Genomic DNA, 27,903 nt, shown 5'->3' on the forward strand with positions numbered 1-27,903 from the left:
CGTGGACCTGCCCTGAGTGAGTTTCTGCAGTGACTTTCACGTTATTATACCGCACTATGCTGTTTTTTCTGTATGAACATAGTAGAAAAGAGTTGGGTCTCACGCTAGATGCCAATTTGGTCTCTAAATTGTGTCCCTTTGAACACAGGGAGAGGGGAAATGGGTGCAGGTTTTAGCCCGCAAGTTTTGAGCTTTGAAGATTTTTATTTATTTATTTTTTAGGCACAGAAGCGCATGTTGAAAATATCCAATATTTTTGAAAATTGAATGTGTGGCGTTTTGCAGTTTGTGTGAGGCCTTACCTTCTGTTCGAGATCTCTAGAGCCAAAATAGTCCTGGAAGAGGAAGAGAATTCAGGTTGAAATCCAATTCTTATAAAGTTAAAATGTAAACAAGAGCAACACTAATAGTTTATTCCAATGAAACATCGAAAATGCCAAAAAAAAAAACCACACAAAAAAAAGTTTAAGGCTTGCACAAAATCCACTGGGTCTTATTTGGATGTAATGTGCATGTTTCTCAATTTATTTTATTTAAGTTTTAGTTACTCCCTATAAAACCACTACATGTTATTATACTTTCCAGTCTTGCCAGTAATGTTTAAATAACAATGAAATATTAATATCTGAAATTCCCTATTCATTGGTTTCAGACAAATGATGCCCTCCTGGTTTGAAGGATATTGCCAGTCCATTTCCATTCAAAAGATATCATATATTCATTTGAATTGCTTAATTTCTTTGGTGACAGAGGATGTGCCATGGCTTGAAACCCATGAATTTTTTGTGTTGATTTATTCCAAGTTGTACATGTTGCTGCCGTCTCAAGAACATTACAGTCACACCTTTGGTTAAATCATTAACTATTGGGATTGTGACTGGATTCACTTCAGATTTGTGTCTGTCAATGAGATTCCACTAGAGCTGAAATGATTAATCAAGGAAATCAAGTAATTATATACTATAATTATTAATAAGTACTTATTTTATTGCCTCGATTCTTAATTATTATAATTTAACCCATGTGAAAGTGAAGTGCACTGAACCTTTGCGGCGCTCATTTCCACCCTCAGCCTGCACATAGCAGTGTACTTGAGATCCACGAGTGAGTTTAGGGGGTGGAGTTTAGTTGCGTGTGAGAGCACAGAGGACCATGATGATGAAAACAATCCAGTTCAATATAAGGCCGCAATGAGAGGCGAAGAAACAGAATAAGTGAACTAAAGCAAAGTGCTGCAAAATGACTCTACCTCAGAGCTGCAGACAGAGCACGACAGGATGAACACATCTAGATGTTTAACTCTTATCTCAACTGAAATGGAACGTAAAACTTTATTTTCTATGACATGAATTCACAGAAACTGTAACTTTAATTTAATGTGGCCTGTTTACAATACAGTCTGTTAACAAGTACATTGGTAATTGGTAATACATATTCTAGGGACATTTTGATCTGGTCTATCATATTAATGAAGTGTGTCTTTTTTGGAGACCTACTGATGGTGCAACTAAGAATAAATGTGTCAGTTAAAACAAATAAGTTGTTTTTCTGCTTGAAATAAGAACCATAACTTAAAAAACACCTGATGTTTTTAAGGACATTTTATGGAAGGTAAAACATGACCAGATTACTCATTTATTCAAAGTAAATAACATATAGATTACTTTATTACTAAAATAGCTGCAGCCCTGAATTCCAGCATGCAGTGCGAGATTAAACATTTTTTAAATTAAAGCAGAGAAGAGTTTAGTGTTGTATTTTTGCAGATTACCGCTGACAGCATCTCGACACACTTTGCTTGCATTCTCTGACATATTTGATTTTTGTTGACTAGTTGCCAGCTGTAGTGTGAGCTGTACAATAGGTTATACTGAATTCATCCAACTCTCACACCTCTCAAAGATGCTTCCAGGAATGGCAGGGATGCGCATTTATTAAAAGTCTCCAATAAATGTCACATGACAACTCTGGCAACAGCAAGCTGTTGTTTTTCCTGTTGCATCTGCAGTGCATCCCACTCGACTGGAACGCTCTTACCCTGAGTTGCATCAGACCCGCACAACAAAGACAAGTCGAAATGAGGGCCAACTTGGCTTCACGCGTGGGTCATTAACGGTTATTTTTGTGTTCTCAGGGAGCGTCGAAGATGAAAGCCGATGGCAGAGGAGAGAAATGTAAAGTGCAGTACCTCGCGATGTCCTCGGGCAAATACAAGACATGTGCCCCGCTGTGCCAACTTTGTAAATCAAGACACAAAGCCAACAAAAAGGAGATGCAAGGATGAGAAAGGCTTTTAAATATCTGAGGTACGTCTAAAAGCAGAAAACAGAATATACCCTATGGGCAGTTTTGGACTAAACAAAAGAAGGCCAGAGGAGTGGGCAAATAAAACACACAGAATTCATTTTGGTCTTCAGAGGACTGTGTGACCTTTAAGGAGAGTTGAAAGCCGGTGAGATAAGGTTTACAGTGCAGTGTGATAAGGAACAGTGTGAGGGAAATTTGTAATCCCTCAAAAGGCAGGAGCAGCTGTGCCCCACATACAGACAATACGAATTACCCTTTATATCCAGAGCAGCATGTTGTATACTGAGGTTGGTATTTTCGTAGCACAGTTCAGAAGTTTGACCTTTGCCCAGTAGAGGCCAACGAGAACAAAATGGCCGACTCTCAATCAGGTACGTATTTGTCCATTATGTAGATGAGGGTACGACATTTTTTGAGTTGTTTTTTTTTTACTGTATAGGCAACTGCAACTTGGACCGCAATCGTAAAATAGTATGAAAAGGGCGTCCATTACCATAGCGTTATAATGCATCCTTAAGAGCGGTGAAAAGTACCCAAAATGTGGCCTATCCATGTCTTTCAGTTTCCTTTTTATTCGCCACATTTTGGGCACTTTTTGCCAATTCAAAAGATATAATATTTCGCTTTAAATTGTTCATCGCTATGGCAACTGTCCTGTTTTTTTCATAATTCTGAAACCCATTGACGGACAAGAAGCCGAAACTCACAGATTGGTCTTTGTTCGTAGTAGTAGATGGTAGTAACGGTGGATAAAACGTAATATACTTGTACAGTAGTGGTGCCATGTGGTTGTTTGATATCAGGTTTATGTATTACTTAATTGTAGAGTAGTCAAAGTGAAAAAAATCAAGTTGTTCACGTTATAAATACTCGAAACGCTCTAAATAAAATCCTTGTTGTTGTAATAGTAGTAGTTTTGTTATGATACAGTCCAGAAATTGTGATTTATAATTGACTACTGCAGGTTTTGAGTACCTCTTCAACCACTTCTCCATCCCGCCATGTCCTACATAGTACAAAACTACTACATTCCACGTGTGCTGTTTTGTAATGCTCTGTCAGGCTTAGTCTAATAAAGAACTGCGTAGAAACATCTGAGTGCCACGCTGGAATTCCAGATTTAATACTCCCGGTATTGAATTCAAAGTGAACACAAATATAGCCACGGAACTTGGGCAGAGTCTGAGAATGAGGAGGCTTTGTGCTGGGCCAACAAAGGTGAAATGAAAAATAGAAAACAAAAGGTAAAATAAATGTTCTTACGGCCTTACACGGGTACAATACAAACACGACCGTAAAAATAATGTAGCGTGAACAGAAGTGTAGAATTTGAAGTAGTTTCTTTATTTTGTTACTAGTTTATACAGATACTACTCGTTTTGCTAGTGCTGCTACTATTGTGACTCCTTTACTTTACTCCTACTACTACAACCAATACCTACACTCTTAAGTATCACTGCTTTTACTGTTGGCTTTTGTCTACACCAAAAACACTACATGGTACTTTTTGAATTACAGCTTAAATTAAATAAAAACACTCCCGGGACTAGATGAATTGAGACGGTTTGGCTGAATTATTAGTCTCCATGGAAACATCTCTGGAATTGATAAGTTAACTCTCCCCAGATGAAATCAAGCTTTAATGAATAGATAATTAGATACAGACGCTATTAATATGAAATATGAAACAAGTGGACGGAGAAATACGAAAGAAATTGGATTTATGCAATGATGGATAAACGTATCAAATGACGCCGTAGCTTTAGAAGTTTGTGACGGATCTGCTCCCGTGCGCTGTATGAGGTTGTTGTTGTCATGCGTTCGGTGCAGCCTGCGGACATTTAGAACAATCGCTACCAGTCAACTGAAGTGAACTCGAGAACTATGTGAAAAGCACTGAAGAAAACAACTTTTTCACTTTGAGATGTTGGAGACAGATCTGCCATTTGGTATAAATGTGTAACAGGGCAGGGGTAGTTTGCCACTGTATCTCCGCGCTCAAAAACAAGGCTGTAAAACGAAGTCGATGGTATGTCCGCGCCGTATGTAAGCCACGTGTGACGGATCGGAGCGTACTGTTGTGATTTCCAAATTTGTCCAGAAAATAGAATGATGGAAACGCTGATGGGGATGATGGGGAACATTATAGTTTGTGGTGGTATTTAGGGCACAGAGGGTCAAGAGGTAAATTTATCTACACAAAGAGTCGTCTGGACACAGTTTTAAAGCAATAGGATGTTACATAAACACTGAGCTGACAGCTGCTCCACAGGTCTTTGAAAGCATGTCTATTAAGATTAAAGTCATAGTCTTTTTTTATGGATGTTTTATATTGTTTCTTGATAACCCACTGCTTCTCCAAAAACACACACATGCAAAGGAGAGATGTCCAGTTCAGGAATCTTTTTTGAGAACGTGAATAGTAATTACTGCGAAAAATATAATCTAAAATAATCTGTAGTCTATTGGGAACATATGTGACGCACAGATCAACATTTAAAGATAATTCTACTCATGACTTACAATAAATGAAACTTCTATTTTCTCCAAAGCTGTACCTGGTCCACTTGTGTCATTTGCATTTTCTACATAATAATTAAGTTACCGGTGATGGAAAAATGTAAACAATGGCCGCTTTGTTTAGACTTTCGTGCTCTACCTGACTAAAGGTATTTTCCAGGAGGTCATTCTCAGCAGCACGGCGACTCTTGGACGCCTCTGGTGGACACTGCAGAAACACACAGAAATGAAATAAACATGTGCACCTATTTTATGCACATAAAAAGTTTCTGATGGAAAGAAATCCATCATATTTTCTTACTACTTACTTCTTGACTTTGTTTCATACAGAAGAAATATGTTGCCTCAACCATACACCATCAATTATTAAAAGCAGAGTTTGACAGTATATCTTATCTAACAGTGGTGCTTCTGTTGAGTTAGATGTTTCTTTGCTATTGTGTGTGGGTGTACATGTGCATGCTTCACCATTCCTCATTTTAAATTTAAACGGAGCTCGGAGGAAGCCCTGCAGCACGCCCGCCCTGAGCTAAACAGGATTGGCTTCCTCTTGCCCCGAATCCTAATCAATATTATAGTACCCTGTCCTTTCTCCTACAGGAATGTGCAATTTTTTACCTCAAAATGAACACTCCCAGATTTGCCCCATACGAACTCATGCAAAACAACCTGCACCTTAATCCTCCAGCCAAATTCCTGTCTCGATTCTTGCACCAAACACAACACATACCAAAAGTTAGGAACACACCCAAGTATTTTCAATTCCTTTCAAATCACGACATTCCAAAAACATATTTTGCATGTAAGCCCACACACCTTCTTCTGTTTGGGAGAATAGTTTCAGAAATCATGTACCATCTCGTACTGTTTTTGGGGTCTTGGCATTGAATACAAATCCAGGCTTCGAGCTGGCAAAACCAAAACATTACTACTTTTCTTTGTGGTTGGATTTCCATTTCACCACAACTAATGTTTTTACAGTGACTATTACATGAATTGGCCTGATGCACGGTTGAAAATGTTAATTATAGAGTAATTCTTGCCAGTCATGAGTGCTGTTTTTAACAAAGAAATTGCAATGGACCATTTTTTATTATTTACTTTAGGGTTATTTTATAAAGATGTAAAATTTAAAGTACAATATCTTACCCGAGCTCCAGGGATTTCACAGCAGGCTTCTTCCAGGGCCAGTGTTGGGTCACAGTACAGCATCACCTGTTGAATGTCCATCTAGAAAGACAAAACAAACACTAGGTAAAACTAAGCCAGCACTAATGGCACACCGTTGACCAAAGCAGAGCTCAACAGGTCAGAATTTAAAGCCGTGGCAGTTCATTGATCATTGAGACTAAGTGCTGAGATTACTGCAATAATAGTCCCTCCTCGCGATCAGCTAATCCCAGGTAATCTTACTGCTTTTTAATCAGGGTTGATGGGGCCGACGCTGCAGAGAAAATGCCTGGGGTTTAAAAAGTGAGGCATATCAGCCACTGTCACAAGCAGGACAGGGTAAGCAGGTCTTTGAGAGGTTGACCAAGGCATAGATGTATATTTAATTTGTTGGATACGTTAAGAGAATCAACCATTTTTAGTTGACAAATGTGACAATGTACAAAAAGGAGTTCATATTTATCCATTGATGCACATTTACTGCACATTTGAAATACAAAATACTCAGTAAATGTTTAGTTTGGCTGTTAAATATGGATAATTTCATCATACTACCATATACTATTGTAAGTGTTGGTTGTTTTATGAATAGATCTTAATTCACTTGGAGTTAATCCCGCTCTCGACATAAACATCATTGGTTGAGCAGCTCCCACAGATAAATCCTGCCGTTGTGTCCTTCAGCAAGACGTCTCCCATCTCACCCACAGTGTCTGCGTACACTGGTGTATGAATGTGTGAGCGGTTCCTTGATGTAAAGTGCTTTGAGTGGCTTCAAAGTGGAAAAGTGTTGTATATAAATGTGACCATGACCATTTAGCACTGCAATAGATGATTTTAATACTTTGGTGAAGCTTTTATAATGACAAATGTTTTTATTTTTGTTTAATCCCAGAACAGCACAATGCATATTATTACTACATTATCTATATTTGATTAATTACATTTGGTATTTTTATATCTGCTGTTTGTCGTGAGTTATTTGTTTAGTAAAAAGCTTGCATAAATAATTGCTTACTTACTCGTAACTATTGTAATACGTTGCTGATTGCTTTGTGTATCAGTTTTAGCTCCTGTCTTTCCGTACCTGTGCAGAGGCGGCGTCGGTGGCCCTCACCCCCAGCAGAGTGTGTCCGTCGATGGGCACAGCTCCGCGGGGCTCCATGGGCTTGGTTTCCACAGCGCTGCAGTCCACTTGCAGCGTGGCCGACCCCGCCTGGACGCTCAACGCCAACTTATGCCAGCGCAGATCCATCAGAGACGCCACCCCCTCCCCGTCGAAGTCGCAGCTCACCAGCTCAGAGGTAGGGTCTGTGCCCATGGCCCTCAAAGACAAGGTGGCATCAGGGGCGTTCAGCTCCACAGACAGCTAGAAGTTCACAAAAGAAAGATCATTAGGGCCGCTTTATATTACATTGCCTGACTGCGCATGTGACAAGTAAATAAGAAGCCTGTCAGGGAAGAGGGTAACGCAATGAAGGATTAACCGCACGGCCGAGATCTACTACCAGTAATTCTATTCTAATGAGATCCACCCCGCATCCATCACACATAGTTAGATCTGCGTCCAGACGTGATTATGATATAGACTCTTGAGGTTTGTCATGGATGGAACACACACGTTATTGAGCTTTGAAAAATGAAGGAGACGTCACAAAGGGAGGCTACATGCAGAATAAACAAATGAAAAATATTGACAACCTTGACAACCTGCCGGAGTGTCTGACCTGATGCGTTCAAGTTGTCCTCATGACTTGTTTATATCACAGACTGTAAAAAGAAGTGGACTAAGGGAGTGTGACGTGTGACGAAGCTCATCCAGGCTAGCAGTTACAGAGGAAAATTTGGAGCGGAGTTGCATATTTTGATCTCCGACCTCGAGTATCATAGCCACCAAAGAGCCAAGGCTGTTGAAGGTAACGCTCCTTCCTGCCCACACCGCTATTTTAGCAGGGAGCGGGCACTTAGCAACGCTGTCAATCAAACCTGTTGCTAACGCTAGCGGGAGTGACCTTGGGGGAAGGCGCCTGATTTTCCCCGATCATGTAGAGCGGGTTAATACGAACGTTTTACGACCAAAATAACTCACTGCAGTAGTTACAGAGAACCGGGTGACAATTTTTCAACGTAAAGTGAATTGGAGCCAGAGTCGATGGGGCAGGGAGCGCGCCCATGAGCAGTTCGTATTTGGAACGTGACGACCAGCACGTTAGCTGTGTCCTTTTATAAATACTGTCTAACGTTTCTTTCCACCACTCAGTCAATACATACTTGAAGGCGTCAATATCTTTTTGGTTTTCTCTAAATTAAAATGACACAGTATTTGATCATATTTGACAGCCTGCTCTTTTCCCAGAAAGCATCAAATAGTTTTTAATTCACATCTTTTCACTTTGTTCCATGTGTTGATTTAAATTGTCCTCAAACTGACAGGGACCGTATCCAAACTGTACTATTTCTTTAGATCAAAAGCCCTGCTGTTCAATTTGCAAGTGCGTTAAGTCTATTCACTTTCTAAATAGTCCAACCAACTATTAAACATTTTTTCATTGCTTTTTTTTGTTATTTACAGAGGCACTGGGACCTTACATCAAGTTTGATTTGATTTTGAGCAAATCCCACACAATGTTATGATATAAATGATAAGCTAACTTTTAGACTACAGAGAAATAGAGATAAATATTGAGAAATTGCCACTAATTAAGATTTAAATACTGCAAAATAATCCCAGTAAAGCATTTTGAAATGGGCTGTTTCATTAAAAGACATGAGCTGCAGCAAAACAGCAGAATGTACCAATAATTAGCCATAAAAGGGACTGATTCACTCCTCCACAGCTCAAATCTTATCTTATTACAACAAAAATACCCCAAATCTCTCCACTCTTGCAAAGAAGAAGTACTCGCAAAAAATACTGAGGCCCAGAATATATTTCTCCAGCTTTCATATATACTGAACGATAAGTCGATATACTGACAGGCTTACTAACTTTAAATGAATGTAACTTGAAGCCCGTCTTATCTAATACTATAACGTTTCTGGAGGAAAAGGCTTCAATGGAGCCTGCAGATCATAAAATTAGAGTGGTCGTTAGAAATGGATAGAATGAATTGAAAAGGTAGCGTAAAGACACTATCTGAGAGTTGCATTTAATGACACAGAACAAGTGGACTGGGGCAGAGGAGATAAAAAGTGCAGAAGGAAGTACACAACAGGACACAGTGTATAAGGATAAGAAGATAACCAGAGAATCACAAAACTATGCGATGAAGAGATCTTAGAGTACTGCAGACAGCACCTTTGGGTATCCCTGCTGGTCTGATATCTGGAAGAGGTAAATGGCGTCCCGTAGGGCAGTCTTCTTTAGAGCCAGGGTGAAGATTAGAGCGAAGTCATCGGGGAGGCCACGAGGGAACACCTGACTGCAGAACAAATCAAAAAGGTCAGACACACACCTCCCCTTGAAGAAAACCGCGAAGCTATTTTTACAAAAGACTTAAAAGACACTGCCACGAGCAGATGACCCAGCGGAAATGTCCTTTTTGTGAGGATGAGACTAAGTTGAAAATTAAAAATGGGCTTAAATAAAAAACTCACAAAGAGCATTTATTGATGTAATGTGAACGAAATTGTTTCATTTTGAGTTTTTTTAAATACACAGATCTGAGACTTTTGCGCAGTAAGTGGTACTTGTGAATTATTCAATTAAACTTTAACTCCTTGTAATTGCATTTCAGATATATCAGCTGCAAGATAATATTTATAATATTATTCATTATTAGATTAGATAGAAAAGAAGGAAAAATCATTAAATAGAACTTGCTGTGAAATCGTTCAAGCAACAGCAGTGAATAATAATGATACACTGATAATTCTGCACTTATGCGTTTTATTTATTTTGATAGACTTTTTATGCAGTACCTCAAATACAACATTACACACATGTTTTAGCACGTTTTCATGATGGAACCATAGACTGTATAAAGAAATAGGCTAAGGGTGTGTGGCGTCACCCATAGTGTTTGGCTTCAGTCTAATGAAGCTCATCGAGGCTTGAGCAGTTATAGGAGCGAATTTGGAGCCGAGTGCCATAGTTGGAATTCCGACCTCAAGTATCATAGCAACCAAAGAGCCAATCTGGAGCGAAGCTGTTGAAGGTAACGCCCCTTCCCTCCCGCACCATTGGTTTAGCAGGGAGTGTGTGCTTAGCAACGTTGTCAATCAAATGCTAATGCTAGGGTGGACCTCAGCGAATGAAGGCGCTTGATTTGTCTGTTATTAATGTTCATATCTTGATTTGTGGACACAATAGCAAAAAATAAAAATGCCAGGATTATGTAGCGGGTTAATGTGAACATTTTAAAATCAAAATGATAAGTTGACAGCAGCAGTTACAGAGAGAGGAGCCAGAGTCGATGGAGCCGGAAGTGCGCCCGTGACCACCTCCTGTTTGGAACGTGACGGCTAACAGGTTAGCTATGTCTATTTATATACAGTCTATGGATGGAATGCAAAAGGTAATCATTATAGTTATTGACAGAGTTAAAAAAGATATGTTTGTATCACCGTCCTCACTTTGTTAAAAGTCCTGGTCTTAACTCAGTACTTGTTGGAGGATTGTCATGCTGTTTCATAAAATTCCTTATTCAGACTTGTGTATTTTGATTGTTTCCTTGGCTTAAGACTGAAATGTCTGGAAAGAAATAAAAAAATAAAATAAAAATAAAGTATCAAGGTCCATAAAGGATGATGGCAGAAGCAGGTTATCTTTTGAAATAAATATAGTGTTATTTTGCTGTAACCTTGAACATGTCCCTTGGTCATATTGCTCTTTTCCACCTTCAAGTCACTCAAAGCACTTTACAGTCACACACCGGTGGACGCAGACACTGGGGGTAAAGTGTGTTAAGTGTCTTGCCCAAGGATGCAATGACAGCATTCATCTGTGCGGGATTCAAACCGCCAACTTTCAGATCAGTGGACAAACGCTCTACCAACTGTTATTAACATGCAAACCTGCCACCATTAGCACTCTAAGCTTTGTTTTACTTGTCGCAACATTAGCCAACATTATTCTAAATACGCTTCATTCTGACAGTAGCTTTCCAAAGGGTGCTCTTTCCTTGACCTGAAACACAGAAACTAGCATTTGCTCAGACAGGGCATAATCAGGTAAATAACCCTAGTCTCAGTCATGCGGATAAATGGAAAACGTTCTGAATTACAATGTTCTTTAGATGATTTTATGCTGCTTTTAAATGGAGACAAGAAAATAACCAGGAGGCACCAGCATCGCAATGAGTCAGGCTTTTTGAAAATTTAAGACCACTTTTGGGCTTCACCTCTTTGATATCCTCATGATTTAGTCATCCTTTGTTTTTGTGTGGCGGGCATGCAGCCTTCTATTTTCCCTTTTCTCCTCTGTGTGTATGTCATTGCTGCTACTTCAATAGAAGAGCCTGCTGTGTATAACCCCGTGGCATTAATTTTCCAAGCAGATCCAGTCCGGCACACCTCATCCTTCCAGATTTCGGTCAAGGGCATCTAAGCACGGAAAAAACATGGGCACAATTTCGCCTGGAAGATGGTGGAGCGGAGATATCCCGAGACATAAGAGGTCCACAAACAGCGAATTGTGTACACAGATTGGCGAGTACTTTGAGATATTCAGTGTCCGTTTTGTTGTTCTCTTTGCGCAGGCATTTTTACGGAATTGTCGATGCTGGCAGCCGGTTTCCCTCTCCTAGAAGTGGGGTGACAGTGATTTATGACGGAGAGAAGATCCCAGGGAAAAACAGCCAACTACAGGATGTCAAAACAAAGGAGGGAGAGTAGAGAGAAAAGGTGAGAAAGAGAAAATGTTGAACCTAAGAGGGCCCTGGGAGATGAGATTTAAGAGTGGAAATACAGATACTGGGTAAATGTATTCAGCGGTGTCCCAAGACTATACAAGAACCATGGGGGAGGTAATGTAAAAGTAAAGAGGCTTACACAAACAACCATGCTAGGAAATATGCACTTGTGCTTTGTAATATTGACCACAGGGATGCAGCTAATGTGCTCGTGCTGGAAAACTGTGAGCCAATTTTAAACACGCATATATCAAGATTATTAATATCGGTAATACGGGTTATGACAGGTGAAGAAAAGAGTCCAGAAGAAGAGTAAACATGTTGAGTAACTTTGACTGATGCTGTTATGTGACCGCTGGTCAGAAATGGGTCAGGACATCTTGTTTGAGTTATTGGTCTGCACTGGTGAGCCAAGCTTGCCGGACCAGCCAGTCTGATCGAATCCAGAAGGGTCTAGAACCAGAACCAGAACCAGACAATAGAGAGTGAAAATCCCAACTTGATATAAATTAGCGACTGTGATTGGAACGTCTCGGGTGTTTCTCAGTTGCAGAAAATGTCAAATTCATTAATTCAGAACAATATATAACTTATTTTACCTGACATAAATAAGATTTTTGCAGAATCTAAAACGGACCATACTGTTTTTTCCCCCTCTTTTTTACGTGTAAGCAGCCATGTTTGCTTTTGACACAAACGGGCCATGCATCTCTCTGATTGGTTAATCCACCTGTCAATCATGCCCTCTGAAATCAGGGAGACAGGACACAGCTCCAGATCCACTCGTCCTTGTAAAGTTTTGTCAAAATGTGTGGTGATCCCTGGTTTGGCTCTGACCTGGCCAGCCAAAACCACAGAATACTGGATTATTTTCACTGATATTTTGGATCATGATCATATTATATTTATACTTTGCAATGACATCACGTTGGAGATGTTCTACATGTATCTCTATTCAGGTCCGTTGACAGAAATATGGGGGCTCGGGGCAAGAAACCTTTATGAATTAATTGGATGATCCCCAGAATCCTTTGCCCCCCGTCAACTCCTCTGTCTATATCGGCTAAATGTTTAACAGTTTCCATGATGACCCAAAGCGCACATTAGCAAACACAGCTCAGCCAGTTTTAAGATGGAAAATGGATTTAAACAGCACATTTTCAGAAGCCTGTGATCAATACCAGTGTTCGTGGTCCTGTTTAGGTGTTTGATTTTCCATAAAAAGGTGAGAGTGACTGACTAGCTATTTTGTGACTGTAATTTTATGTGTAAGAGACTTGTTTAACAACACAGATCATCTCAGCTGTCGTAGTTCCAGCTAAATCGGCTCAGATTGTGTTAAAACAAAGCTCAGATTAAAGTAACTTGAGTAACAGCTTCTAACAGAGCAGTGCTTTCGTTTAGCTTCACACCCACAGGGAACGTTGACGACATCAGCTGCAAAGTATCAATAGCACTGATTTTAAAATAGTTTAAATTGCAATTTGGTTTGGTATAATCAGCATTAAGTTCACAGTGCATATTTTAAACATCCAGAGGAGGCTGTTATATAAACTGCTAAATTAATGTCAAAGCTACAGCATTTTCTGATTTTATACACAATCAAATACCGTGGATGTTCTGTTTGTGGTTACCTAAATAACTGCACCTTTTGCAATTTGCCAATGGTCAGAGTGGGATTTTCATTTGATTGTGATTCATCTTTCTACTGTCCTTTGTACATTTTTGCCCATCACAACATAGGGATGACTGGATACTGACACACTGAATTTCTCTATTTTTTGGACTATCCTAACAATAATTTTGGCAGTCCATCAGCTCTTTTTGCAGCATTTCTATTCCAAATGACACACCCCATATTGTGCATATCCTCAAAACAACACGTGTAATATTATCAGTAATTTGATATATTGTTGAATGGCTTCTTCCTGCTTCTTCTCTGACTTGTATTTGTGCACAGGAGTTTGCCTGCAGTGCGCTAACTACGGTGGCTTATATTTTTTCACTTCACCCAATCACATTTCCTTCAGCATCAGTGCTATTGATTGACCTGACAGTTTTTGCCATAGAGACTGTACGACCGAAGAGAATGGATGGATGCAGCAGGCATTCAAACTGCTGACAGATCCACAAATGCTCTGATTATGCACCCTTTATGTAACCACATCTGCCCAAGGGTTTGTTCTGCTCTTATTTCCTAGATAAAAACCTTTAACCCTCGCAAATTATCTGCACATCCCGTAAAAGTCCTCTGTTCTCCGCCTCCACAGTTCCACAGTTTAACACGGCTAATGCCCCTGCAATTTCAAAACCAAGTGGTTAAACTGAGCATATCCTCGCTAACTGGTGTTAATGGGTGTCACTCTGTGTTGATCTCGGCAAGTTCAAGTTGGATTTGGTGTTGATGTAACAAATCGATGTCGAGAGTCTGCAGTGAATACAGTACAAAACATAATTCAAGTTTGGAATATTGAGAAGAAAGTTTGAAGTTATAAAGAAGTTACCTAAAAGTCTTACTGACAGTGACATTTCTTGGCTTCCAAATTATGAATCTCTGCAAAATTACAAAAATCCCATGACAAAAACCAAAACTAAACAATTTATTCCATTGTCTCCATGTTTGGTTGGAGGCAGAACAAAACTGCTATTGTCTGTGTCTTTTAAATGTCAGATGTTGTTACTGAATTTCTAGTCTTTGCCCGTACGTAAAAAAAATCATGTTGGGTACACTTAAAACAACATGTTTTCACTGAAGTGCACTTCTTGGTAGGATGACTTATGGTGCCTTCTAGCTAGGAGCTGTCTAGAACAAAGCGATGGCATGTTGTCAAGGTCTTGATCCTGGTCTAAAAAGACAGAGACTTAGCTATTGAAGTCTAAGGAGCCGCAAAAGAATGAGTGATGGTGTAGTAATACTAAAATTTGGATTTCAAATTTGATAGTTGATACTTGATACTAAGGCTTGATACGCAACACAAATTCTGATCCTAATGTTAATGGAAAACAGTCTTTTTAGAGAATAGAATGTATTTCTTAACACAAAATAAGTAGTTTTGTCTTGTCTTGTTTTGCTATAACAATTCAGGAAAATGCTCAATTTTGTCCCATTTATCTGTCTATTTTTTTAATCTTGCCTGGCAAATCCAGAATGATGGTGTTCTGTATTTTTTATACAGATTGATATTAGTCCGGTCCACACGTCCTCCGTTTGTCTCAAGTCCGGTCAAACGTGATCCTCCCATCAGATGTGTTTTTTCAGTGCCACAATTGAAACAAATTTACAAATAAAATCTAATTTATCTCACCTCAGATTAGTTTAGGCTTCACTCATTGATTCTGCAGAAATCCGCCATGTTTTTCAGCTTTCTGTGATATTCTTTTTCCTATTATTATTCCCAGGCAGACCATGAGCGTCCCCGATTGGCTAATCCACCTGTCAATCACACCCATTTGAAAACGGGGAGATTCACCAGTGACCAGACTCACATCTTTGTAAAGTGTTGAAGTGAGTGTTCTGGATCCCAGTCATCAACCAGCATCTGGGTAGTGAAATTTTTAAAAACCACTGTCGTCAGTTTTGAGCTCCCATTGTATTGAGTAAGACTAAATGAAACAATATTGGAAATACTAAAAGTTTATTGCTCGTGAAACTTTTAATGAGAAAAATATTTATTTTTACTTATTATCCACAGTAGTAAAAATATACCCGAGCCTTTTTGATCCCTGGAGAGTAAGTTAGCTCTTTTTTGTTGTAGTTTAAATTGGAAGATTATTATGATCTTAAAATAAAATTATATTTTCTTATTTTTCGTTGCTCAAAATAAGCGTCACACTCGCGGAACAATGTTCAAAACAAACACCGCTCACGTCTCACAGACACAGGCACAGACACAGTCCTGCGTAAACAGCCCTGATTTTCAGACGTTGTGCGCACAGGGGTCAGGAGCAACTTTGGCCCGTCCCTAATGACACACTAATAAGCTCGTCCATAGATGTATCATGAAAATCCTGCTGGAAATCGCCACAGAAATCTATTTGATGTAGTAGCAAGTTTATTATCTGCTCTTGTCTCCGCGGTGACGTATCACGTATAACACATCAGACACGTCACCCAAAAGTAGAGCCACAAGCGAGTGAAAATGAGCCAAAACAAAAGTCTTTGGAGAGCTTTTAACAAAGGGGAAAAGGACAACTGAGGAGCCAGAAGAGGAGACTACACCTCCAAGAAAAAGAATACTGCTCCCTCTGTTACTTGTATCACAATTACTATAACTGCTGCTACGACTGCTACTTGTTTACTTACTACAACTGTGAAAATACAACTAGGTCAATAGTTCAGATAGAAAAATAGTGTACTTCTTTCACTAGCATCATTCATACATACTGAACCCAGTGAAATGAATTATGCATTACCTGACTGGCACATTGTGGTGGGAGTCGGTTTCTACATTTCTACACTGATCTTTCGTCCTTACCATGCTTAACTTTTACAGATGCTGCTATTAAAACACATCATAAAATTATCTCGCAAACCATCTAAAAACAACAGCACAAACACGGCTAACCTTAAAAGCTATGTGAGATCGTGATAACCGTGCGGAAGCTTAACTTTACTTTGAAATAACCTCATAAAATCCATGAACCCGTAATTACACAGTGTCAACTCTCACGGCTGTAAAAAAAACTTTGCACTTCAGGCTTTTATTGTGGGATATTCTTCAACCACAAAACAAGTTCAAACTGTCAAACACTACTGCTATATTTACATCGGTTACAAAGTATGGCTCTTGTAATACAGAGGCAGTAAATACATGTTGCCAAAGCAGAAAAAACATTTTATTTTACAGAAAAAACAGTCGTCATGCTGTGTGGTTTGTAGAGTTCTTGCTTTTTACACAGCGGATAGCCCCAGCAGAATGTACTGGCCTAGTATATCCGATACACTACAACCGCTGCCTTTATCTTTCTGAACACGTGCTAACAGAAGTGAGACCCCGTTGACTCGGGCTAAAACCAGCTCAAAGTCCTGCAGAGAGGTGATTCTATTTCTTACACTGCAGAGGTTCGCAGACGATGTTATGGCCACTGGCGACGGTGCACTGTTTTTGTTCTCTTGTTGGTGGTAATTTTTGAAGTGTAGGGTAAGTGTTGTAACAGCAAGATTTAGCATAGAACTATACAATATATATTTACATTACAGTAGCTCAGATGGTAGAGCGTTTGATCTGAAGGTTGGCGGTTTGAATCCCTTTCTGGAAACATAAAACGTCATTGGTTGCGCGTGTAGATCCACAGACCCACAGGTTGGCGGTGCAATTCTAGCTCCCACTGATGAATGCAAGACACTTAACCCACCTCGACTTCCAGAGTCTGCGTACGCTGGTGTATGAGAGTGTGTTTGTGTGTGTGAGAATGGGTGACTGGTTCCTTGATGTAGGTGGAAATGCGCTATGTAAATATGTGACCATTTACCCTTTAACATCTACATTCTGGTTTAGGTTTGATTCAGTTGTGGTTAGACAGGTGGTTTACATATTTCTGTCTTTTTCTGTATTCTGTCTTAGAATAGAAAAGCGGATTTGACAAACTATCTTTGTAAGTCCCATAGCTGTGCAGAGGTGTGTATTTTACTTACTTACTATTTGTATTTCTTATATATAGCTCCTGTATTACGCAAAATTGACTCTTGGGAGCTTTAAGTCATGTTATAATGCTGTTATCTCATCAAAAATATACCTGGAGTTGTGTTTTGTTTCATTCACACGTTTGACTAACCTGCATTGTTACATCTCCGAAGCTCAAAATGCTCTGTTCCACCTTGTGATGTCATGCAGCAGCAGTTTTCAAGTTTAACAGTGAAGGTGTATGGAGTTTAAAAACACAGTGGAGCACTTCCTGTATTACCACATGACATCACAAAGTGGAACAGAGTGTTTTCTGCACGAGGGAAGAACTCTAAATATGAAGGGTTTGTGTCTTAAACATGTGAAAGAAACAAAACACAACTCCAGGTCTGTTTGTGATGAGGAAACAACATTATAACAGATCAGAAAATAGCATAATATGGACCCTTTAAAGTAAGACTACATACTTTTACTTCTACGCAAGTAACAATTTGTTTGCTACCAAAGTACTCTTACTTGAGTAAAGCTCTTGGTTTTTCTTCCAACAAGTCTTGACCCAGTCGGATGTTGACAATATTAAATTGTTTGAACATGTGTGTTTCGTGTAGTTCTCCTTCAGATATGAATTATTTTTTCTGTTTTGTGTGGTCTATGCTTTGAGAACAGCAGTTTTTGTGCATGGATTAAATTATAAAGCAGATGTTAAGCCCAGAAAGCAATATACCAACTTACAACTTCTCTTACTTGAGTATTTCTTCTGCCAAGTACTTTTTGTCTCATTTCTCAGACTAAAGGAGTGGTGGAAAGTAATAAAGTAAGTATCCATCTTAAAATCTACGAAGTAAAGAACAGATGCCTAAAATTGATACTTTTTACTTGTACTTCACTACATTTGAGAGCAGGCATCTGTGCTATCCACTACAATTTTGAACAGGACTGAAAAATAAATGTTTTTTTTTTTTAATCATTGTGTTAGACCTGCTGAAAAGATTGAGGGTTTATTTTTAACACGTTCATAGTTTGAGCAAACAAAAATACACGAATTTATCAGTTCAGTTGTTTCTGTTGAACAAAATTCAGGACAAATCTTTATCAAAATCACTACATTTGAAGCTTCATTAGATCTGAAAGAGTAAAAAGTGAAAGTACATTTTTAACTTTGATACATTCATTTAAGTAGATGTTTTTCATGTGATACTTCCTTGATTCATTTTTTTTTTTTTTCTCCAGTATCTGCACTACTGTATTTCTTCCACCACTGACTTATACCCTATACTATTTCGAAGTAGCATTACTCTTACTGCGATACAGTTCCTGGCTACTACTCTACCCAGCTGTGTTTGTGCGTTATCAGAAAACCACCATCTTGAGCTTGAGTGAGAGCTGCGTGCAGACGGGCGAGGCTCACTTACTCCGTGGGGCGGATGAGGGCAGTCTTTCCTAGGCGCAGGATGGCCGTTCCCTTCGGATTGCGGATCTTTTTCACATCTTGACTTTTGAGGAGGGAAAAGCGCCTCACCAGATTAAACCCTATCAACACACGTATGGAGCAACATCAGTAATCGTGCTGATTTATGTATTTATGCAGGAAACAGATTGGAGTTTATGCAGATCAGGCATTTATGTCCATACATGTCAAATGCTTATTCAGAAACAAGCGCTTGGATCATACTTACCGTTTCTGGTCTCTGGAATTTTTTAACATAGTGATTCAAGTTAAGTGAAAGTATCAGGCTACGTTCAGTCCGTGTATATATATATTTGAAACATATTTAGATGCAATACTTTTCTAAAATTCTAGCTGTAAAGGTGGAAAATTACTAGTTATAGCCATGTTACTGTGAAAAACAACTCCTTATTTCATCTTAAAACTGTTACATGTTACATTTTAAAGTTTATCTTACAATACTTATCACATTATTATTCAATATATGTTGGAACAGTAAGTTTTGAAGGGAAATATTTATGCTGAGGACTTTTTCTTTGTACTAGTGAAGAACATTTTGTAATTTTTCTGTTCTACGGTAAGATTTGAGCTTTAGAAGGTTGAATGAATAACAAATTATCCATCCATCCATCCATTTTCTTCCACTTATTCAGGGCTGGGTCGTGGGGGCAGTAGTCTAAGCAAGGACTCCCAAACTTCCCTCACCCCAGACACGTCCTCCAGCTCCTCCCGTGGGACCCCAAGGCAAAATACAAACAAATTATAGAATTAATTGTTTCATTCTGCTATGTATTTATTTATTACAGTTCATATTTTATTTATTTATTATTATTATTTTTATTTTATTATTATTATTTATTTTTATTGTTTATTTTTTTAAACAGTATTGTACATTTAGATTTTTTTATTTATTTATTTTTCTTAATCCTGCTTTTAGGTTTTGTGTCAGTATCATCGTCTATATTTTCTCCAGCAACAAATCGTGCTTAAAATTTGTTATCGTGACGAGGCTTGTAATGCATATCTAAAATGGTTCTTATAAAGGAACCACTCTTTCTACTCCTGCATACTGACCTCATAAGACAAGGTTTAGTTTTACACATTTTAAAGTTCAATATATTGTTGAAATGGATATAGATGATAAATGATAATATTAAAATGATCATAAAGCAGACTTCTTCCCCAAAAACAATTCTAAATGTACAATATTGTAAAAAATATCTGTATTATTATATTAATATGTACATGAAATATGAGCTGCAATAAATAAATAACAGTATGCATCACTTAAACACCAGAACTGAGATGGGGGAAAAGGACTTTTAGCCGTTTTGCCTCACAAAAATTGAACACATTTCAAGATCGAGCAAAACTTGGAGACTGTGGTGCCACAATCATCTTTGTTTTGTTAGTTTTTTATATGTATTTTATTTTGAACAGGGCACTCGTGAAAAAAGAGAGTCTGAGTGCTTTCATTGGGTTCCCCTGTATAAATAAAGATAATTTGTTTGAGTCATAGAAGTTCATAACTCAACCTTCTGCAGCTCAAGTCCTTTCACTGTACAGAAAATAAGCAGGAAAAGTCCCACCAGAAATATTGACCCCCAAAAATAATTGTTCGATCTGTCAGTTATTGAAAGCTAAGTGAATATAGTAGTTATCGTGTCAGGCCTAACCCCCCTGTGGTGTTATGTCACGCTTCGTCACCTGTGATGTTGTCCCTGGCCGCTTGGGGAAACCTCCACTCGTCCACTTGCACAGACGGGCACAGTTCATCTGCAGGAGAGAGATCAGACGCATAGTTGAGTATTTATGAGCTGTATTTCAATGTCACTCAACCCTTCGCTTCTGATCCAACACGCATTTCAAGCAGTCTGAATCAAAACTTGGAGCAGAGAAAGCGCGTCTGAGGGGAAAACAGATGAAATGATGGCAAAGCTGTACAAAGAGGAGCACAGCCCGCTTTGACGACTTGTCTAGCTCCGCACTTGTCAGACGGGGTAGCCTCCAGTTGATGGATATGTTCTCGCCCTGTCGTGTGGGGTTAGGGGGAAAAGCGTTGTCTGTCAGGGTGCCTTGCCGGAGCGCTGAGGGGAGATGTGAAGAAAACGTAGCCTCGGTGAAGGTAGAAGCAGACCCTGTGAATTACTGCCATCCACAGTTAATTGATCTCTTTGGGGCCAAGGGCACAGGCCATAAGCGGAGGTGTTCTTCCGGGCACCAAAAGCCTTTTTCGCCTTCACTGCAAACTCGCTGAAGGCATTGGACCAAAACAAGTCGTAATGATTTTCTATGAGGGATATGACAACAGTCCATTTCATATCATTATGTTCATGTAAAGTTTTATAAATGCCAATCGAACAAATTAAAACCTGCGCCTGTAGGTGGTATGATTTAAATTAACCTAAGACATGCTGGTGATCATAATATTGCTAGTGTTATAGTACTATTTAAACGTGCAGTATGTCACTTTTCTGGTCTGGTCTGCCATCTGCTTGTCTCCATGGAGATACTATTGCATTGCCTGGAATGTTCCACAGTATGATATTAAGCGTATCTATCTTGGGTTTATTAAAATAGGGTTGTTTTTGTTGCTACAGGGGGAAAAAAATGAAATGCATTCTTGAAATACATTCATTCTTACTGTGAACTGGGCCACCTCTCCACAGATGAAACTTGTCCTGATGTTGTCACCTGCTTGTCTCCATGGAGATACTATTGCTTTCCCTAGTATGTTCCACAGTATGGTATTAATCTTGTCTATTTTCCATGTATTAAAATAGGGTTGTTTTTGTTGCTAGAGGGGGAAAAAAAATGAAATGCATTCTTGAAATACATGCATTCTCCACCTCTCCACAGAACAACTGTCCTGATGATGTCACCTGCTCGTCTCCATGGGGATAGAAAATTTGAATGCCATACTGTGGAACGTTCCAGACAAAGCAATACAATACAAGCATTTCCATGGAGACAAGCAGCTGCTGTGCCCTCCACTAAAACATTACATAGAGCACCTTTATCTTTGCGCCTGTTGGGTAAAAGCTAAGTGCTCGACTTGTTTGCTAGTGAATTTGACCGCACAATGCTAAAGCTGTATTCAAGGTCTGTTTCGGATGCAGCTTTTGTGTGAAGGTCACTATTGATTCCTGCTGCTAAGGCGTGAAAAGGCGAGAGACGCCCTGCAGTAAATGTCTTTCAGAACATTAAAAAATGATGCCAGACTAAAGTACTGTTTTCCGGCTTTATTGAGTTCTATGATGTTCTATTAGGCGACTTTTTCCCCCTGTGGACACGAGAGCCAAACTATAACCCATTCTTAGACCAAAATACATGTATGTTTGAAACAAGCAGCGAGAATGCACTGTTTTAGTCACTTGCACTCTCACTTTCCATTTGTATGCAAAAACTATAAAACTCCACACTTACCTCGAGATAAACAGAACATTTTGTGCATAGATTTTTTTTGTAATTAGATTTTTTTATTGGTTTACAATCTGAATGAGTACACAAAAGAAGCAATTGTGTTAGCATTCCAGTTTGACTATCAGTTTATAAATTACAGTAATAGAATTCATAGCTTTCAGCATTCAGCTTTTTCATCACATAATATATAAACTTGTATTGATTTTTAACTGCAGAAAGTACACTGGCCTCAGACTTTTTTAACCAATATTTGCAGTCGGCGTTACATCACTATAATTAATAATGACTTCATAAATTAATTCTGTTTTATTTCTTTACTTGGCACCAACATCTGTCAGGGTTTCGCCCATAGACTGTATATATAAATGGACATAGCTAACCTGCTAGACGCCGCGTTTGAAATAGGAAGTGCTCCGGCTCCTTCGGCTCAATTCACTTTTATGTCGTCCCTCTTCCCGTAACTGGCTCATCATTTTGCTCTTAAAATGTTCATATTGACCCACTCCTAGTATTTTATTTCGCTATTGTAACGTAACACAAAATAACAGACAAATCAGGCGCGTTCTTTCCCCGAGTTCGCACCCGTTAGCATTAGCAGCAGGTTTAATTGACACCGTTGCTAAGCTTCTACCCTTTGCTAAACCAGCAGGCAGGAAGAGCCATGCCTTCAACATTTTCGCTCCAGATTGGCTCTTTGGTTGCTATAATACTCGTGGTCGAAATTCCAAATATGTAACTTGGCTCCAAATTCGCCGCTATAACTGCTAGCCTCAACGAGCTTCATTTGACTAGAGCCGTACGCTACGTGTGACACTCACTTAGTCCACTAATTTATACAGTCTATGGTTTGGCCTGAACGTCTTCCAGAAATGACACGCCAAAGAAGACACCTGTACGCGAGCATCTCAAGAGCTATATCTGATTTGTTCCTGAACAGATTGCAAAACAAAACATTTGTACTTAACAGTTGACACGTTGTAGACCGTTGCCAGATTCAACGCTTTGCCTCTTTTGGCAGGAGCGATCGAGTAGCGTTGTACCCCTTTTCCTCTCAAGCTGTGATCAAAGCAGCACATTTGCTTGTTCACGGGCTAATTACAACAGAGTACGAGTGCCTCCCCAGGATCTTGCTAGTATCTGCATGTACTTTAAAGTGAATGGATAGTCCTGGCTGAGTTCTCTTCCTCTGTGATGGGTTGTGTCTGAGTGGTGCCAAAGCAGGTAATGATTCTACCACTGACAGCAATGACGCACGCCGCAGGAGTGCTCCCCAAACGCTAAGCTCTGCCGGGGATGAGAAATTGGAAACTATACCAAAGTTAAATGCACAAGCTATATCCTGTGTTAGTCTAAGCCTCAAGGAGTTATATTAGAAATGTCCGTATTTGTACTAGATGATTAGTAATTAGCGAAAATCAACTAAATGCAACATGATAGCTGGCCTCTTTCTGTATGTATATTTGTAAACATATTGATCAGTGTGTGGTCCACTTAAAGGCTTTCTGATCTATGTTATAATGTTTCCTCATCGCAAACAGACCTGGAGTTTTGTTTCATTCATGCGTTAACACACAAATCCTGCATGTTTACGCTTGAGTTCTTCTGTCAAGCAGGAAACACTCCAATCTAGTGAACGTGTAGAAGTGTAAAACAGGGGTGTCAAACTCATTTTCATCGAGGGCCACATCAACAAAATGGTTGCTCTTAAAGGGCCAGATGTAACTGTAAGATAAATGTCACTACGTTTTAATCTATTTGTTTCTGTATTTATTATTCGAGTATTGCATATGGATTTGCACAGACATGAAAAAATGGCTGTTTAACTGTGTATCTCCTGATAAACTGACATTTTAAGACGGTCATACCTTTTAATTTACTTTGTTGTGGGCTGCATAAAATGATGTGGCGGGCCGAATTTGGCCCAAGGGCCTTGAGTTTGACACATGTGGTGTAAACGGTAACTGTTAATTTGAAAACTGCCACTTCATGATATCACAAGGTGGAACAGAGAACTGCCCGGGAACTGCAGATGGAAAGAAGCAGCAGCTAAATCTGGTACAAATCATCTTTTCTTTTGTAAGATTAATGAATTTCCTTCCTTTCTTTCTTCCTTCTTTCCTACCTTCCTTCCTTCGTCATAATAAGATACAGGGTGAACATGTAAAAGCCACAGGCTGTTGAACTTTAGACCTGATCAGACATTTGATGTAGAAATAGTCAGTTTGTGCAGCGTTATATTTTTAGATTTCATTATAAAATTGCCAAAGTCACCTTTTCACTTGACAGCGTGTGTTAAACGAGTCAATATGAATACAGGGCTATGCTGGTTATTAAATGTTCCACTATACACTCACAGTCTATGGTAATCACTCAGATGTGTAGAGCAGATGAAAGTCTTTATACTCGTAATCTAATGAAAACCTAGACGGGATAGGTTCATGCTGTTGTAATGATTCACCAAAATTACTGAAAATAGCCCATAGGTGTTGCAGAGATGAGAAAGGAGAATAACAAACTGTACGCTGGGAGAGGTTAGAGATCGCTGCTGTGCTTTTGGCCAAATGAGGCAGACTAGAGCGAGCATTCCTGGTTGTTTTCCCAGAGATAGCTGCACAACAGAGAGACAGCAAGACTTCAGATGTAGCCCCGGGCCAACGTTCAGCTTTCACTCACCGGCCAGCGCTGGACCTATGACAAATTTACAGGTGATGAATGCACACGTGGGCAAAAACTGGATTTAAAAGGCTTTTCATACCTGCACAGTCTGGTTATTTTGAGAGTAGCGTGCGAGATTTGATTTGAGTTGTTTTTATTGTGATGCGGACAGAGGGGTCTATTGACACAGGTATGAAGTGTCGAGGGAAGGTAGTAAAAGCAGCCATAGATTGTGTATATAAATGGACGTAGCTAACCTGCTAGCCACCCCGTTCCATGACTGCAGCTGTCAGGCTCATTATTTTGGTCTTAAAATGTTCGTATTGACCCGCTCTACATGATCCTGGTGTTTTTATTTCGCTTTTTTGTCTGTAAATCAAGATATGAACATTAATAACAGACAAATCAGGTGCCTTTTTTCCCACAAAGTTGCTCCCGCTAGCATTAGCAGCAGGTTTGATTGACATTCCTGCTCCCTGCTAAACCAACGGTGCGGGCAGGAAGGGGGGGGTTCAACAGCCTCGCTCCGGATTGGCTCTTTGGTTGCTATGATACGAGCAATTGGAATTCCTAATATGCAACTTCACACGTAAACTGCTCCAAATTCGCCCCTATAACTGCTAGCCTCAGTGAGCTTCATTTAACTGCAGACGAACGCTACGGGTGACGTCAAACTCACTTAGTCCACTTCTTTATACAGTTTATGGAAGCAACACAAGTGGTGAAACAAAGTATTTTTGGGGTGTAAGGCAAAAGTGCTGCAAACTGTCTGGAACGAGGGGAGAAAATTGCCACGTATATTCGACTGAAATGTTCACAATAGAGATGAACACAGTGGTACTAAGATAAGACCAGACTGGATGTATCGTGAATATGTTGTGATAAACATGCATAAAAGTTGGATTTACAATATGGTGTGAGTTTAGTTAACGCCAACAGAGGACAAAGTGGGGTTCAAAACTTTAGCCACATCCAAAAAGCGAATAAAACATGCTCTAGTGATGTGATGTCAGTGAACGAGTCGCCTCTTTTGAACAGTTCCCTCATGTGAATGTGGAAACCGGATCTCATTTTTGAAAAGCGCTGAGTCTTTTACTTTCAAATTCAAATGCATTTTTATACTAATTAACGCTGAATCAATACAAGAATCAGCACAGAAGCAGAGCAGGAGACACGAGCGAGAACCTTTTACACAGAAACACATATTTGGCATCATAATAACAGTTTGTGCGGTTTTAATTATTTATGCTTTATTTGGATTTTTGATTGTTCATCATTTCAAAGGGTAAACACGCTTCCTCTCGCAGTTTGAACCGCTTTAAACAGACCCGAGCCTTGGCTGTTTCTCTGTGTGATTAGTTTGTTAAATTGGATTCCCACATTGGCTTCTGTCATATAATTAAATATAAAAAGAGCTTTTTGAATGGCTCTTTGACACGACCATATCCGAAAGATTCAGATCTCATGAAAGAGTCAAATTTCTAGAAAATTCAAGTTGTATTTTAAAAATCTACGATGCTGTATGAGATGAGGTTTAGTGATAGTGTTCGTCCTTTGAACCACTGACTCACAGGTTGGCAGTTTGATTCCAGCTCCCTGAAACAAAGGCAAGACACTTAACCCATCTTGCCCTCGGCGTCTGCATACTTTGGCGCATAAAGAGCTTTGAGTGTCCTGAGGGGAGAAGACGTGGTATTATCAGTGTGACCTTTGACCGCGTTCTTAGGCCAGAATGAGATTAGATTTTTAAATAATAGCTCAAGGAAGTGGTGGTTTTAAAATTGAAGCCAAAAAGCCAACTATAGCCACATAATTCTATCTTTTTTCCCCCGATTTAAATACTGCCGCTTTTATTCCAACTTTCAAACTGCAATTCACACTCTACTCTTCACCCCAGTTTTACTTAAACCTGTCTTTTTTTTTTGCACTAATGTCAGCAAATTGGTGATAAGAGCAGATTTTGGATGAGTATGAAAAATACGCTCTTAATATACTGAAATGTGTGTGCTGCTCGCTGGGACAAAATGTTGCTGTCGCGCTTGATAAAACGTTTTTTTTTTTTTTCTGGAGCGACTCGGGAACGGATGACCCAAGGGAGCTGCGAGCTGACTCAGGCATCTCGCAAAAATCCCCAATCGAGGGTCTCCCAGGAGGGACCCTTCTGATCTCCAAGCGCTGTGGAAAATAGAGCCGGTCCCCCACCAACCGACAAAGAGCGAAGGAACAAACGGTCTGAGCTATAAGGGACATAGGCCGCTATCATCTCTCCGACGCTAAGTAAATAAGGGGGACAATTGCTTTAGCGTTTTTTGCGTGCGGTGTCGGCTGGGAGTGAAGAGCAGCCGTTCAAAGTCAAAAGCGCTTGGTTACATGCATTGCCTTTCCACAGCTTAACCGCAGCACCACACCAGCCACAAGCAGCCAGCCATATAAGCCGTCATTACAATCCCTGTGACTGCAGCCTGCGGACAAATGGGAATTCCAGACAAATACCACCAGACCTCAATGGCTTTTAAAGTGTGATGACCAACATAAAAAAATTAAATAAAAATAAAGGTTTTAACAACTCTCCACTTGAGTCAGAAGAAGTCTACTTTATTCTCGTTTAAGCTCTGAGTGAAGTACTGTTAAACGGAGTGATGGACTGTTACCATGCCAACGAGGCTTGTCAGTTTGATTAGGAATGAGTCTGGTTTTTACGTCTTAGCTGTTAATTCACAGTATTATTGACTTATTTTCATTGCAGGAGTTAAAATCTGTGTCACTGTAGAAATAGTTACTACACCAACCACAAAGGACACAGGAACTGCCTTTAAAGGTCCTATATTACACAAAATGGACTCAGGTGTTATGTTACCTCCTCTAAAACAAACCTGGAGTTGTGTTTTGTTTCATTTGTCTACAT

The 27,903-nt window shown here is 39.5% G+C and overlaps 1 protein-coding gene across 1 annotated transcript in view; it reads right to left on the reverse strand.

The window, feature by feature from the left end:
• col16a1 (collagen, type XVI, alpha 1) overlaps window positions 1–27,903 on the reverse strand; it is a 72,735-nt gene that overhangs the window by 30,270 nt on the left and 14,562 nt on the right. Inside the window, exons 3-9 of the mRNA XM_055225207.1 lie at window positions 20,628–20,696; window positions 18,886–19,003; window positions 9,296–9,419; window positions 7,085–7,366; window positions 5,977–6,057; window positions 4,967–5,035; window positions 303–335 (exon numbers count right to left, since the gene is read on the reverse strand). Of these exons, the coding sequence (XP_055081182.1) occupies window positions 303–335; window positions 4,967–5,035; window positions 5,977–6,057; window positions 7,085–7,366; window positions 9,296–9,419; window positions 18,886–19,003; window positions 20,628–20,696 (776 nt within the window). The remainder of the gene's footprint in view (window positions 1–302; window positions 336–4,966; window positions 5,036–5,976; window positions 6,058–7,084; window positions 7,367–9,295; window positions 9,420–18,885; window positions 19,004–20,627; window positions 20,697–27,903) is intronic.

This window comes from Periophthalmus magnuspinnatus, chromosome 11 (assembly GCF_009829125.3).
Source record: "Periophthalmus magnuspinnatus isolate fPerMag1 chromosome 11, fPerMag1.2.pri, whole genome shotgun sequence".
Classification (NCBI taxonomy): domain Eukaryota; kingdom Metazoa; phylum Chordata; class Actinopteri; order Gobiiformes; family Gobiidae; genus Periophthalmus; species Periophthalmus magnuspinnatus.